Consider the following 15,824-nt stretch of genomic DNA (forward strand, 5'->3'; position numbering starts at 1 on the left):
GGGCTTGTATTAATGTTGTTACTGAAAACATTTTATATTTCTTTTTATAGTTAGGCAATTATTTTTTCACTGATTTTTATGACAAATTGCCATCACTTGCCCACTATGGACCACTGGCACCCCTCAGTATAGGTCCAAGGACTACCAAAGAGTGCCCACTTGTGGTCCTCGACCCAGTGGTTGAGAAACCCTGCTGTAGACCACACTACATTCAGTGGTAACAATACCATTTGCCAGAAGAGGGCGCCAGTGAGACGTATTAGAAATGAAGGGGCGGTGCCGTGTAATAGATGAACTCTGATTAGAGAAACTGGGACGAGCGTAATGAATATTCATACACGACGCCGTTTCTCTTCTCCAGAATATTTTGCATACTTTCCTGTTTGAGCTCCAGGGCTCGGCTGACTGAACTTTAGGCTTCAGAATGCTGTGTTTATCTCGCAGATATAGCTGTATATATATGGCTGTGCTGCTCTAAGTCGTTTTACTCTATGCTTCTCCGTAAATGCCTTCATATTTCCACTGTTTGGTGCGTGGAAAATGATCGATCAGCTCTACCAACCTTACCCAGCTGCTGCGCTCTGTTCATAACAGGATCATTACAGAGAGAGGGGGGAACATGCCAGTTAAAGACCCTCTTATCGAGACGCTGAAAGGTAAGATTTCATTATGCTGTTTAGATTTTATCTTGACCTTCCAGCAGCTGTCATTTCTCTGTGCATGATATTTCCACTCTCCTCTGAAACGACCATGCTCCTTAATGCTGGACAGTGGACACATGCCACTGGACATTTGTCCTTAAAACAGGCTGTGGTATGTCGGTGATGCAGCAGGCTCGGCCAAACAGGTAAATTATGGGCTAGAATATCTGTCAGGCAGTAAGTGATGATGCATGTTCTGGAGCGCAAAGGCAGTGAGAGAGTCTGACTCACCTCATCCCTGAACAAATTAGCCCTATCTGCTCCTAATCATAACCTTATTCCCAACCTGCCTGAACCGGTTTGTCTCCAGTGTGTATTTTGCAGCTCCAGGCTGAGGGCAGTGTGACAGACTCCAGCCCTCATTTGGCCTCTTGCTGTGAGCTGCTGGAGCTCATTCTGCGTAAGGGACTGCAGCGTGAGTGGGCAACCCTTTTCCTTCATCATCACCTGTATATATACCCCCCATCACACACTCACACACACATATATACTGTTACATTGATGCATCACCAAGTATAGTTACGTCACAAGGTGTTACATTACAATGTACATGATATGTTCTGCTGCGGTTGACCTGTCAATGTTCACTGTTCTTATGTAGCAACTGTTGCTAGGTTGGACAAGCTTTACAGAATGTTGGCACAAATGTCATTCAAACCTACTTTGTAGCTCACAAGCTTTTGTCAAAATAACTAAATGTACATATGTATATATGTATATGTATATATATATATATATATATATATATATATATATATATATATATATGTATATATTTGCAGGTTTGGGATGTAATGGTGAAATACAGTACCTGTATTGAGTCCATGTTACATTTTGGAAACACAGTATTCAAAATACAATTTTTTACGAAAATATTTTTGGAATCCCTTTTTTACTATGTAATAAAAACCTTATTTACAGAGCTCTGCTGTTGACATCCTGTACAAATAAAAATAATGCATGGCCATGACTTCGTAAGGTGTGCGAATGAGATAATTAAGTTGTGGCTATGACTTAGTAAGGCATAGGAACGAGATCATTTTGCATGGCCATGGTTTAGTAAGGAGTGGGAATGAGATAATTAATCCCTGACCACAGCTTAATAAGGTATGATCTCGTTCCCACACCTTATTAAGTCATGGCCATATATCTTGTTCCCACATGTTAAATCAGTGCATGGTGTGTAGCAGACACGTTCTTTGATGGACTCTAAAGAAGAACTCCACAAATGGCTTCTTAATAAACAGTTCCTGCTAAAGCCTGAGTAGACTGATAAATCAATGTGATGATCAGTTATTAATCTCTGTGTTACTGAGCTCTGCTAAAGCCTGAGTAGACTGATAAATCAATGTGATGATCAGTTATTAATCTCAGTGTTACTGAGCTCTGCTAAAGCCTGAGTAGACTGATAAATCAATGTGATGATCAGTTATTAATCTCAGTGTTACTGAGCTCTGCTAAAGCCTGAGTTGACTGATAAACCAATGTAATGATCATTAATATATCTCAGCATTACTGCTCATTAATATGCCTCAGCATTACTCAATAATGCTGAGGTATATTAATGACCATCACACTGATAAATCAATGTGAAAACCAGGATGATCAAACTTAACTGTCTCCTCAGTAGTGGACATGTTCACGTGTGATAAGTTTAATATCAGCGTTGTACTGGACTTGTGCTCAGGGGATTGTGGAAGCCGCAGTGGACTGAAAGTCTTGTTAGGTTTGAATAGGATTTTTTGCCATAGTTCTGTAAAGCTTGTCCAACCTAGCAACAGTTGCTATGAAAGAACGCTGAGCATGAATAGGTCAATAGACCACTCAAGTTGTGTCGCTGTTGAAGTCGGCATTATTTCCATGTTAGGAATTCCAGGTCTAAGCAGATTTCTCTGTGTGAAAAATACATTACGTTTTTAATTATTTTTCCTCCTCTGGATGTTGACAGATCCTCTGAATTATGAGGTCATTAAGGAGCCAACATACAAAGTATCGCTACATGTAAGCTGCTGTGCATTCAACTGACATCATAAGACTTGCATCCTCGCCAATATACCCAACACAAACCTGCAAGCTTTGTATGATGTGGTAGTAAAATTGCTTTGGCAGTAGTATCCTACAGTCTGATCAGGTGTTGGTTTAAACTGGAGTTGAAGTATAATAGTAGGCTTACTTTCCTGCAGCTTCCTTTCAATGCGCAGGAGTGTTAGCTTGATTGTAGCATTATTCATATTTCAACTCCTTTACAACCTCATAATTCAGAAGATCCAGTGACATTTGGGGGGAAAATCTCCACAAAAAGTTCCCTCAAGGGTACAACAGAGGTTTTAAGGTCTAATTGTGAACCTTATATAAGTATTTCCCAGTGAAAAAGTACATATTTGTACCTTTTCAAAACCGAATGTTTTAAAACAGAACAGTAAAATAAACGAGACGGGGTGTGTGGAGTCAATACAAACTTAGAAAATATGATTATGGTACAGTTATGTTCCCTGACTAAAGGTAGTGAAATGTTCCCTTGAGGGTCCCACCCCAGTGGCAAGAGGGGTCCTGCCCCAGTGACAGTTTCATACCTTTTTTCTGAGTACCTTTTTTTTCTAATATGGGCATGACATCAACTGCAGAATGACATAATACTCTATAGGGTCTATTGTAATTATGTAACTTTATAAATATTGTTCATGCTTGCAGAGCCAGTCCTGAGCTTGACGCACAGAGACTATTGGTATTGCTTTGAGCAGCTGCTGCAACATGACACATGTGGCAGGTCAGTATCGTGTCGTGGTAGCCTATATGACATGTACAAATCTGTTGTCCATGTGTCTGTACATAACCTTTAACGCTGTAACCCAGTGGCAACAAACTCAGGCTCTGGAGGGTCACAGTACTGCAGTCATTAGTGTTTTCTTTCCTTTATTTCCTTGCTAATTGGCTGAGGAGTTGAATCATCCCTACTCTAACTCATACACCAGATACACTGACATGTATGCCTAAAATGGCACCAGCACCATCTGTTGTGATGATGCTAAAAAAAAAAATATTTTAAAAATGTGTTATTATTTTAAAAATAAAAACTTTTAGAAAAAGATTAAAAAGATTTAGAAGCCGCTTTCTGAATATAGGTGAGTTATTTCTGTTACTTTGCTCACATTCAGTAGAATGAGGTTTCATTTTGCACTTTACACATTTTTTATCAAATTGAAATCATAATAAAATGTCTTTTTTCTAGTTACTAACACTTTCAACAGAATTTCTCTGCTTGGTTCAGTAATTAAACAAAATGTTCGAAGTGGTTTTCACGGCATACAGGCAGGTTTAAGCTTCAAAGATTGTTTTAGAACTAAATTAGCTGTAAACTGATTAGGCCAAGGCATTATGACCGCCTGCCTAATATTCTGTTGTACTGCCAAAAAAGCTCTGACTCACCGAGCTCTACCTGACCTCTGAAGGTGCCCTGTGCTATCTGGCACCAAGACGTTAGAAGCAGATCCTTTAAGTCCTGTAAGTTTTGAGGTAGAGCAGCTGCAGATTGGACTTCTTGTCCCCCGACATTCCACAGATGCTCAGTTGGATTGAAATCTGGAGAATTTGGAGGCCAGGTCAACACCTTAAACTTTTTATACTGTTCCTTAAACCATTCCCAAACAGTGTGTGCAGTGTGGCAGGCCAGTGTGGCATTATCCTGCTTAGAGGCCACTGCCATCAGGAAAATGCCATTACCATGAAAGGGGGCTCCTGGTCCGCACCAGTGTTTAGGTAGGTGGCACAAGTTAAACTGACCACCACACGAATGCCTGGACCCAGGGCTTTCCAGAAGAATGCTGCCCAGAGCATCACACTGTCCTCCAACTTGTCTTTTTCCCATAGTGCATCTACTTTGCCATTACTTCCCAAGGTAAACGGCACACACGTACCCATCTATCCATGTGATGTTAAAGAAAACATGACTCACTGGACCAGGCCTTTTCCCATTGCTCCAAGGTCCAGTTTTGACGCTTGCCCATTGTAGGCACTCTCAGTGGTGGACAGGGGTTGGCATGGGCCCCATATGCAGGATAAAAGGATAGTATTGTAATTTTTCTGAACAGTTTCAAAGTGATGTTGCTTCTGCTGCAAGTCTGCTAAGAGAAACATGAAAAACGTAATGCCTACAGTAACTCCAAAGGGCCTGAAAAGAATTGGTACTCAAATGATCCTGATTGGATGATTCTCTTTTGAAAATACTGATTAGTGTAGAGTTTTCTGGAAAATCAAATATAAAAAGTGTTTTTTGAGCAATTACACGAATAGCCTTCCTAATTCTCTTAATGAAGTTCAGGTTTTAATGTTGAACACTCTTATTTATTCTCCTCTCTTACTGCCTGCAGGCTGAGTGCAGTCTCTTTAGCCGCGCAGCAAATCACGGCTTGCCCCAAGCTCCTGACCGCTCAGGGCCGTGGTCGCTTCTTCATACGGCTAATGCTGACCAAGAGAACTTTGGAAAATGCAGTCAAGCATCTGTTACACACAGCCAGAGTCATGGAGGTCAGTCACACAATTATCAGTCTGGGAGTGCATTCATTCTTAAAAACTAAAATCTTTTTAAATGTGCTTTTTTTCTTCAGACTTAAGAAAAAAGTTACAATGACTCAAATTCTGCTACATTCTCTTTGAATCATAGTAAGAATTGAGATTCTTCTCTCCCTTTGCAGTGGTATAGTCCTGAAACTTCTGTATTGAGGAATGAGAAATTTGTAGGTGAGCAATTTTCCCCTGGGCTTAAATTTGTGTTTATCATTTGATGCATCTCACACTTGAGAAATGATTGTATTATGTGTGTATTTTCCTGCACACAGAGCCTTTTCTCTCTCTGTGTCTGGTTCTCTCTGAAATGGAGTTCAAGCTCAACATAGAGGTGTGAACCTTCCTCTCTGAATAAATGATCAGTGTACTAATTTAAATTGTAAGTATTCCTCAATGTTTGTGTCTGTTTTACTGTGCAAGTTGCCAGTTTATTAGAAACACCTACACTCACTACACCATGTAAAGTAAAGTAAGGTGTCGGCTACCAAGAGCTGCCAGAACAGCTTCAGGGCTTCTACAAGCCTCTAGAACTGTACTGGAGGAATGGAACGCCAGTCTTCCAAAAGATATTGCCTTAATTGGTGCTGATGATGGTGGAGGAGAGTGCTGTCTAGTACTCTATAACTATGTTCTCCCATAGTTATTCAACAGAGTTGCGATCTGGTGACTGTGCAGGCCATGATTTATCATTTTCAAATAAAACTGGTCCGTGGTCGTGCCATCCATGCCCCAACAATTAACCCACACTCAAAGTCACTTAGAACTTTTCCTTTTTCCATCTTGACCCAAAATTGAGGTCAACTGGGCCTGATCAGCATTTTTATTCATGCCACAGAACATGGCAGGATGTTAATTGCTTGGTTGTATCGTGCGGTACACCTGTCTGGAAGGGTTACCACTCTTTGTGTTTTTGTTAATATTTTCCCTTTAATTTGTCACCCATCTGCAGATGCACTTTGTAGGCATACAGGTCGGAAAATGACTTCTTAGCACAACAGTGACACTAACATGGTAGTAGCATGGTAATGTGTGTGGTACATGTGGTCGTATGCAAAGTTTGGCCATCCCTGGCCAAACTACATGTTGTAGTTGTTGATTTTCCTCTACATCCTCCACAGAAAGCACACTTCTGCACATTTGAATGCATAAATACTGTTTATTTGCTAAATTTGCTGAACATATTTGGGAAAAAATAACATAAAATGTGGCCTGTGCCTCATGACACATTTTATATTTTATGCATTATTTAATTCCAATTTGTTGAATTCAGCAATTGTGCTCTAAAATGAGCAGAAAATGCCATATTTAAGTTTGTTAAAGGATTTGTTAACTTATTTTCACTTAGAAAATCTGCAAAAAATGTAATTTGCCCAAAAATGTTCGAACATTTGCATACAACTGTACCTTTTACAGTACATTTACACTGATCCTACATCATCATTTGATTCTCATATTACCTCTGTTTGTAAAACCTCTTTTTACCAATTACGGAATATTGCGAGACTCAGGACCTCTCTGACTTGTTTTGATGCTGAGTAGCTGTTTCATGCGTTTGTGACCTCCCGGTTAGATTACTGCAATGTCCTCTTGGCTGGCCTTCCAAATAAGAGTATACAGAGATTGCAGTATGTTCAGAATTGTGCTGCACATTAGAGAGAGAATTCATTTCAAAATTTTGACTTTTGGTGTATAAATGTTTACATGCCTGAGCTCCAGTATATTTGCAGAATCTTTTACTTCCTCATACTCATGCTACAGTTTTGCTGAGGTCTGGATCTTCAAATCTGCTGGTTCAAAGTTCTGCTCCATGGGTGACCATGCTTTTAGTGTATTGGGTCCATGATTATGGATCGAGCTTCCTGAGTCTCTAAGAAATCCTGGATCTTGATCACTTTTTAAAAAGAATTTTGAGACTTTTCTTTTCAGACGGGTTTTTATGAATTACGTTTGGTGTTGTTTTGAGTAATTCTGGGTCTGTTTTCTAAAGAAAGTCTTAAGACTTTTCTTTTTAGACCTGTTTTCATGGATTGGTTTTAGCAACTCTAGATCTTTTAGGAAGAATCTTAAGAATTTTCCTTTTAAATGTGTTTTATGGATTTTGTTTTGTTTTAAGAAATTCTGGATCTTTTTTTAAGTTGAATGTTAAGACTCGCACTTTTTTTATGAATTTTGTATTATTTTTCTCTAAAGCACCTTGAATTGACATTGTCATGAAAAGTGCGCTATATAAATGAAATTCACTATTATCATTATTATTGTTTGTACTTTGGGAAGCTAAAATGTACAGGACAGTACACCTTTTTCTAACAGTGTAGGTGTGTCTGAAAAAGTGCCCCATGAGTGTACATATTAAACTGGCAACTCACTGTATGTCCTGACTGCTTTGACAAATCATTTTAGTAACACCCTTTATCTTCAGTGAACTGAGCCTTGTTTTCCCCACTTTAATGGCACATTTCCTTTCTGTATCTGCCACTCCAGAACTGCAGCTTCCTAGATGAGAGCTGGCTGCTTCCAGTAAGTCTAAAGCATTCTGACACCCACCATTAGCACTGTATGGCAGTCTGTGCATGTTAAATGCATGTTGAAAGCCTACTTATGTGTTTTAGGTATGTGAAACCTATGAGGCCGTGCCGTGTCGCGAGTTGGGGATGGTTCTCAGGTTAGCATGCTTATAGTAGCATGTTTGTCAGAGCAACAAACTGGTCATATTAGACTCAGCAAAGCAGGTTGCCTTTGCACTTTATAAGATGATAGTTTTGCTTGAATGCCACAAGTTCTGTGTTCTAATAGTGTATGTGTTCCATTCTGGGTGAATGTAAACCTACAGCCTCTCCCTTTCTGTCTCCTCCTCTCTCTCTCTCTCTTTCCCTCTCTCTTTCTCAGGTACCTGGATGGGCGTGTGTTTGTGTTGGAACTGCTTCAAGGTGGCATGGCTCAGGTGGATATGTTTGCAGAGCCTGGTGACATCATTGATGAAATTAATGGGATATCGCTGAGGAATTCCAGCAATGGCCAGGTCCAGTGATGTTTACTGAGACTGACCTAAAGCAATAGTTTGGCAAAGAATCCAGTTTAAAGGTGGTTATTCAGGGGTTCTTTAGTAAAGAAAATGGTTCTGTATAGAACCATCAACACTCAAAGAACTCTTTGCATGACTGAAGGGTTCTTTGCATCGTGTAAGACGTCCTCAGATTGATGGAGAATATGCTGCAGACTGTTCTATACAGCACCTTTTTGAAAAGGGTTCTGTATAGCACCAAAAAGGGTTCTTCTGTTGTTACAGGCTTGACATCATAACCATAGTAGAACCCTTTTTGGTGCTATATAGAACTATCTGCAGCATATTGTCCATCAGTCTGAAGAACTCTTTCATGATGCAAAGACCCCTTTAATTTTTTGAGTGTTAATGGTTCTATATGGAAGCATATCCTTTACTAAAGAACCCTTGAAGAACCATCTTTTTTAAGAGTGTAGGATTCACCTAAATGTAGTTGATCAGCCAACACATGAGAAATGTGGGTAGCTGGCAAGTAATAGAAGCCTATAAACCACCATTACCTGCTAGCTACATTAGCTTCATATCCCCAGTACAAAACTAAAGAAGCAGACCTCAGACACCAACTACATACTGGCTGATTGATTCCATTTGGTGAGGGAGAAATTATATGAAATGTGACTTTTATCCACAATATTACCTTAATCAATTATTATTCTTCATGAATTATTCATGTTACTATGCTGTCTTCTATATCATCAGTATTAAATGAGTATTTGTGCCATGCTGTGTTGTGTAAAGGCAGGTGTGGTGCTGTCCAGACTGAAGGGTCAGCCTCTGTCTCTCCGGCTGCTGCGTTGGAGATGCGAGGATGGGGCCATGTATCGTCCGTTGGTGCCGTTGTTACGGCAGCTGAAACAGGAAAACCCTTCTCTCCAGTTCAGCTCAGCTCCACAGCCCAGTCCTGCAGCGCAGCGGCAGAGCCAGAGCCAGTGTGTGAAAGAGGGCAGGTAAGCATGCCTGACTGTGATTTCATTGCATAAATGTATTTTTCGATGTGTGTTTGTTAAGGTATTAGTGTCAAACACCATAATAATCACCAAGCTGTTTGCTTTCATCTGTTAACAGGATCCTGTATGCTCTGCAGCTCTTAGGGAAAACAAACATAGGGATGGTAAAGTAGATACATAAATCAATGCACATACGCTTTCTTTTATTGCTTTTGGAGCTTATTAGCTTCAGTTCAGATACAATTTAAATGAAGATGAATGTCATTGCTGCAGTGTAGTGATTGACTGATAAGTGTGTAATTTAATTTCTCCTTGTCTTAGTATGGAGGGAAGGAGGTGTTGCAGCACGCCATCCCTGCCGTGCTGCGAATGAGGCAGAATAGTAAGGTACACGTGCATCCAGTGTGTTGGTTAAATTCAGAATATAATAAACCAGACAGCTGTATATGGACCTATATGATATACATTATTAATTAAGTTTGGGGACACTGTTTTCTTTTGAAATATTCAGAGTAATCCTTCATTTTCTCTGTTCAGTTAAAGGGGAATTCCACCCATTTTTCAAAATGTCAACATAATTCCATTATTAAGATTTAAACAAAGTCATTCAGGGTGGTTTGATATGAAATGCTCCATTTTAGCAAAACTTACTAAGTCAGAATTGTTCACAGTGGTGGCGATAGGAGCCAGATGTCTCAAGGGTTTAATGCCTCTAAAAGCTTTCTCAGAGAAAGATTACTTTAAATAGTTATGATAAAGTTTGGCCTAAGGCAGACAGATACATGGCAGGGCATTAAAAGGCAAAATAGTGCCCAAAGAAGAATTTGGGCATTTTTTCAGATTTAACACCTTTTTCATCATCAACCTTTCGTATAAAAACTCAAAAGATACTGGTTGTTTTGGATATAAATATAGCTATAAAAAAATAGCTAGATTTGTCTTGTAGACCCCAAATCAGAAAATCCAAGTCTGTAAGTCTCTACAATCACCCATTTCACATCAAACCTTTCTTTGCATCTTAGCAGTTAGCAGCAGAATTTTGAAATAGATGAAATTCCCCTTTATGTAAGAAACAATTGCACACAGTGTCATTGATAGTCTGTAACTTTGGAAAGTTGTATTATTATTATTATTATTAATTATTATTATTTTTGTTGTTATTATTATTATTATTGTTGTTATTATTATCATCATTATTGTTGTTGCCATTATTATTATTATTATTATTATTATTAGTAGTAGTAGTAGTAGTAGTACTGTTTTTTTTATTATTATTATTTTTACTATGCTAATAGCACCCCCTTATGGAGAATCTTCAGCCTGCTACAAGTCAGTGAGTGAGTTGAAAGCCAGGTCCATGAAGTGCTTAGCATCTAAAATTACTTCTACAAATTTGTTAACATAAAACAGTAATTCATTAATGTGCAGTATGTTAATTTGGGTCTATGATTGTATTATGTATCATTCAGCGTAATGTCCATCAAAGTGTTTGTGATATGAAAAGCAAAAATATGTTCAAAACTACTATGAAAGGCACAAATTGAAACTCTTTGGGCCCAAAAGTGGTTTAAACACCTGAAAGGTTTGACATCACACACATAATAAAAATCAACTTAATTGAATTACAAGAAGGATTTCTACCCAATTAAATCATTTTATGTAAAAATAAAGCAATTTTGTGGATCTGACATAATTTACTGAAATTGGCTCAAACTCAATCTGCGATCACATTTCCAACTCGGCTCTCAGATTTCACTTTGATTTTCTAGTGTTGATTTAACTCAGGTTGGTCACATTTTGTGTTATTAGAGTTACTGTAGAGCCCAGTCAGTTTAGAGCCATGCCCAGCACTAGGGAATATGGTAATGTGCCAACAATAACAAGGCTAGGCAATGAACCAAAATATAGAATGAAGATAGCCTGGGAGGAAAGACAACACAGAGATGGTAAATAAAGCAGTGGGAACGCTGTGCCCAGTTTGCAAATAGATGGAGCAAGGAGTCAATAAAATCTTCTGTCTCACGTATCAGTCTTTCCAGCTGATAATGGAAACAGACTGAACTAAATAAACAAAAAAGAAAGAACAAAAACAGGTCCCCTAACTCAAAAGAGTTGAGTAATGTGGGATATATTCTATTTGATGTACGGTAGACATTTATTTGGGTATGAATCTCAGGATACAAGGTGGAAATCTGTGTGACTTGGGATATTGGAAAAAACCTGGAATATAATGTGATAGAAATAGAACATTCTTTCTCTTTTATTTGACTTAAGTGACTTTGGCTTTTTTAACAGTTGACATAATTATGTTCTTTTAGCATTAATACTTTAAGTACATTAAAAAAAAATCATTCAATTGTAATAATTCAATTAATTAGTTTATTTTCTTAAAATGTATAAAAGACAGTGTTACAAAAGAATAAAAGATGAGTGCTTTGGCATTATTCTCAACATATGACTTTTGTCAGCTTTTAATTTTGGAAAATAAGATGCTTCCTACTGAATATGCTGAGTTAGAGTTATTGTTATATAACTGACAAAGAAACTTTGAAAAGCTAGGTGTCCCCAAACTTTTGATAAACATTTGAAATATATGGGAAAACCATGTGGGAACATACCTTTCTTGTACCCATTCCTTGTTCAAGTTTGTTTCTTTGTGCAGGAGGTGCTGTTGGACGTGAAGGAGACTCACCTGACCTGCACTGATAAATCCAATAAACAGGTCTGTGGCATTTACTGACCAGAGACATGACAACTGATGCACATTTAAAGAAGATGCTAACATCATCAGTCTCTCTCTTTTTACTCTAAACAGCAGCTCTTCCAGCACCACTTTCCTGAGATCTCATGTGTTGGGAGGTTTGGCCAGCCAGACTTCACCGTCTTTGCTTTTTGCGTAGTGTATGTATTTGGGTACTTCAAAACATTTCTATTCAAAGATTCGGAATATTAAAAATTGCTGCTATTTTGTTCAATAATAACTTATACAGTGTAGATTGGATTACTTTACTGAGATAGGACTACTACATTTGAAGTGCTTTGGGAACATCAAGAAGTTATTAAATGAAAATTTATTATAATTATCTATTTATAGTATTTCCTTGATTCATTATTTGCCTTGAGATTTGATCACCACTTTTCAAATGCAATGCATATTTTTTATAACTTTGCTCCATATTCATATTCAAATGAACTGATTTACTACTTGTCTATAAAGCACTTTGAGCTGCCATTGGTATAAAAAGTGCTCTATAAATAAAAATGTTATTAGTAACGATTTCTAATTACTGTGTAGTTACACGTTAAAATTACATGCTACAACAGTGTAACTATTAGTGTGTATTCACTGTTACATATGGATTACAGTAGCACAGTTTATGTAATTGCACAAGTGTATCTTGATAGTTGTAACAGCCTGTTTTCTCTTATGTAATTACACGTGTAATAGGATGAGGGTAATTACATTTGAATGAATTGCTATTTTTCCAACAAGACTTTTCTGATTGTAACAAAAGGTGCATAACTACCTACATTATGAGAAACCACTGTATCTGCACAGGAAATACTGACATGAGTAAAAGTTGAGAAATGTGTATTTGCATAAGCTGTACTACCGTAATCAATCTGTAACATTGTTACTAATTGTTAGTGACATTGATGTTGTAGGCATTGTTTATGTGTAACTACACAGTTATTAGAGATATTTAATATAAAGAGGGAATTTATATTGGGAATTATGTTATAAAAGCTTGGAATATATGAAGTCATAGGGTAGTACTGCACCCTTGTGTGGTGTTGATGTTTTTATTACTCAGTGGTCTCATGAACCCACTGCATTATTGTTTTTTTAGATCAATATAGCCATAACAATTTATGTAAAAATACCAGATGTTTAAAATATCAAAAGTGGTCAGCGTAGGGTTCTCCTTTAGCAGCTGTAGCCAGTTAGCAGCCTGTCCATGTTGTCCATCCTCACACACAGACACGCACACACACACACACCTATACAAACACATACACAGACACACACACACACACACACACACTAAAAGTAGGCCATGTAGGAGGAGAACAGGGTGGAGGACACAGCACCTCCACACTTTTACTCCCCACAGGTTCACCCAACACCACATGCGTAATTTAAATGTGTGGGGGGTGAACAGAGTGAAGACACTGAAAATGTGTTATTTCATATGTTCTTTACAGAAAATGAGCAAAGGCCAAGGAATCTGAGGTTGAAATAATAATAAATCACATCATTTTTCTTTTGGCAAACACTGAAAATGGGTCCCACAGACCTGAACACCTCACAAGTGTTAATAGAATTATTTGTTACATGTATCTGCAATGATATTGGTTTTATATTACTGATAATAGTGATTTGAATGATGATTCCCGACCTTTTGAATGCTGGTTTATGTGAGGAGAAGGCCGTTTAGATGTTGGCCCATGCAATATTATATTTACTGCCATTCTGCATCTCTGGAAATAGTACATTTGAACATTTTCACATGTTATAAATGCTGCTCAAAGTGCTGCACAAGAGCCATCAATAGACAAAGCATTAAGAAGCAATTACCAACAGTTAAATCAGTGACACCCAAAAGTAAAGGAAGGAACAGGCAGGAATTACGTAAGATCATAGATTATGTAAGGATCCTGGTCACTGCTATTGGAAAACTCTGCATTAACTGCTGCAGTTGTTTCCTTTGAAAGCCTGTGGGAGTGGAAGTTCCAGTATATCTGCATTCCAGCTGCTTATCAGTGGAAATGTAAATGTAATTTGTAAAAGGCTGCATGGTTGTGAACTTTGGCTTGATTAGCTGAGTCAATATTGAAACTGAGCATTTTATTGGCTATTTCAGAGACGCTCCAAAAACAGGCCAGCCAAAAGGATTCTGCTGTGTGGTTCTGCAGGCAACGTCCAGCACCGAATGTGAGGAGATCGTCCATCGTATAGGTGAGCAATGAAAACCCTCTAGTGCTTTTTAATGTCCTCTTCGTGTTTAATGTCCTCTTCGTGTGATTATACTAATGACCTTTTTTCACTTCCACAGCTGCTGGCTTTAAAAACACAGAGTGGTTTGTTTGAGAACTGTGACAATGTTGGAAAATTTGCATGTTTTCTTGCAGGACTATTACTTTTTGTTTACTTTTTTATTAACACTAGCCTACATGCGTCTTTAGCATTTCTTGAAAGCGTATTGCAATGTAAGATGTAACTTTTGTATGAGAAATTCTATGATAAAGTATTGTAATCTCAGTTTGTTACTCGGTCATCAGATTGTTTTAGAAAAAAATAATAATAAAAGGCCTAACTATTTCTGATTACGTTGTTTTTACACTGTAATTATACCTGGGGCAAAGCTGGCTAGTACAGCCTAAAATACTGAAATAAAAACATTATTGCGTCAATTAAATACTGACTCATACGTAAAAGTAGCTAAAACAACAATAATAAAGACTTTAGTAGGAATAAAAGCTCAAAGTGAGAGGGGTGAGCAAAGAAGCCCACCTGCTGAACCAACAACAGAATGAAATTAAACCAGGGAAGGAAATTAAGAACAAAATGTGAATGACTGAAAAAGAAACTGGGGAAAACCAGATTCCTTATGACAATACTATACTTGTAGTAGAAGTTTGAGAGCACTCAGAAAAGTACACATCCAGTATATTTAAGTTCACGTTACTGAGTAAATGGCTCAGTTATCTCAGTTACTACCGTCTTCTGCCTCAAGGTGACAGGATTAGATTAAAGAGAAACTGGGGTTCAAGGTAACGATGCTCTGTCTGAAGTGCCTGTGGAAGACAGTATGTGAAGGCATATGAGATAAAAGTGATTAAAAACATTTTTTACAGTGGAGGTGTGTGTTTAATTTGGGAAATGTAATATAGACAGAGCAAAAATGTAAAAGTCATTTTAAAAGTAAATGGCTGTGGACGTCAAACTTTCTGCTCTCTCTCTAAAAATTTTCTTTCTTTCTCTTTTCCTTCTTTTGGTTTAAATGGAACGGAGGCCCTAATGCCTATGTTTTTTTTTCCTTCTCTGTTTGTGACAGCGGTATGTCAACATTTTGACTTTTTATCTCAAAATATTCCTGTTGAAAAAAGAAAATGAAAAAAAAAACAGAGACGACTGAATATTTCTGTGGGTTTTGTAACATTGTTTAAAGGTTAGTAATAATACTCAGTGTTTTCCTTATGGGTTGATGTCACCATTGAAAGGATCTGAATGGTTTAATAACAGCCCTGCTAGAAAAATAAGAAAGAAAAACTTAGGATTTCATGCTGGTTTCTGCTGGTCTGGTGCTGGTGTAGCTGGTCACCCAGCTTCCAAAACACACACATAATGCAGCTTCCATTGCTGCAGACCAGCATACCGGCATCTTCAACAGATTCTAGACACATTTAATAGTTTTCTAATGCGATCTAAAGGTGTTTATACAGGAAACTAGTGGTCTCTAACCATTACGCCAATTTCCATTAGAAACAAAAACCATCACGTTTTAATTCTAATGGTTCTAAAGGTCCCAGCAGGGTACATTTTCCTTC

The 15,824-nt window shown here is 37.9% G+C and overlaps 1 protein-coding gene across 2 annotated transcripts; it reads left to right on the forward strand.

Annotated features, from left to right (window-relative positions):
- The first annotated feature begins 346 nt into the window (after positions 1–346).
- Positions 347–14,600, forward strand: si:ch211-250n8.1. 2 transcript variants are annotated; one of them, XM_036572014.1, is made up of 16 exons: positions 347–656; positions 1,012–1,116; positions 3,393–3,468; positions 5,069–5,225; positions 5,393–5,438; positions 5,537–5,595; positions 7,746–7,781; positions 7,874–7,926; positions 8,151–8,283; positions 9,064–9,272; positions 9,391–9,436; positions 9,594–9,659; positions 11,935–11,994; positions 12,088–12,173; positions 14,138–14,232; positions 14,330–14,600. In XM_036572014.1, the coding sequence occupies exons 1-16, from the start codon at positions 620–622 to the stop codon at positions 14,362–14,364; spliced, it is 1,299 nt and encodes a 432-aa protein (XP_036427907.1). In that variant the 5' UTR covers positions 347–619; the 3' UTR covers positions 14,365–14,600. The 2 variants fall into 2 exon arrangements, with proteins under 2 accessions (XP_036427907.1, XP_036427908.1); XM_036572015.1 differs by having other exon boundaries at positions 12,091–12,173.
- Positions 14,601–15,824: the final 1,224 nt, after the last annotated feature.

The sequence above is a fragment of the Colossoma macropomum genome, unplaced genomic scaffold (genome assembly GCF_904425465.1).
Source record: "Colossoma macropomum unplaced genomic scaffold, Colossoma_macropomum, whole genome shotgun sequence".
NCBI lineage: Eukaryota > Metazoa > Chordata > Actinopteri > Characiformes > Serrasalmidae > Colossoma > Colossoma macropomum.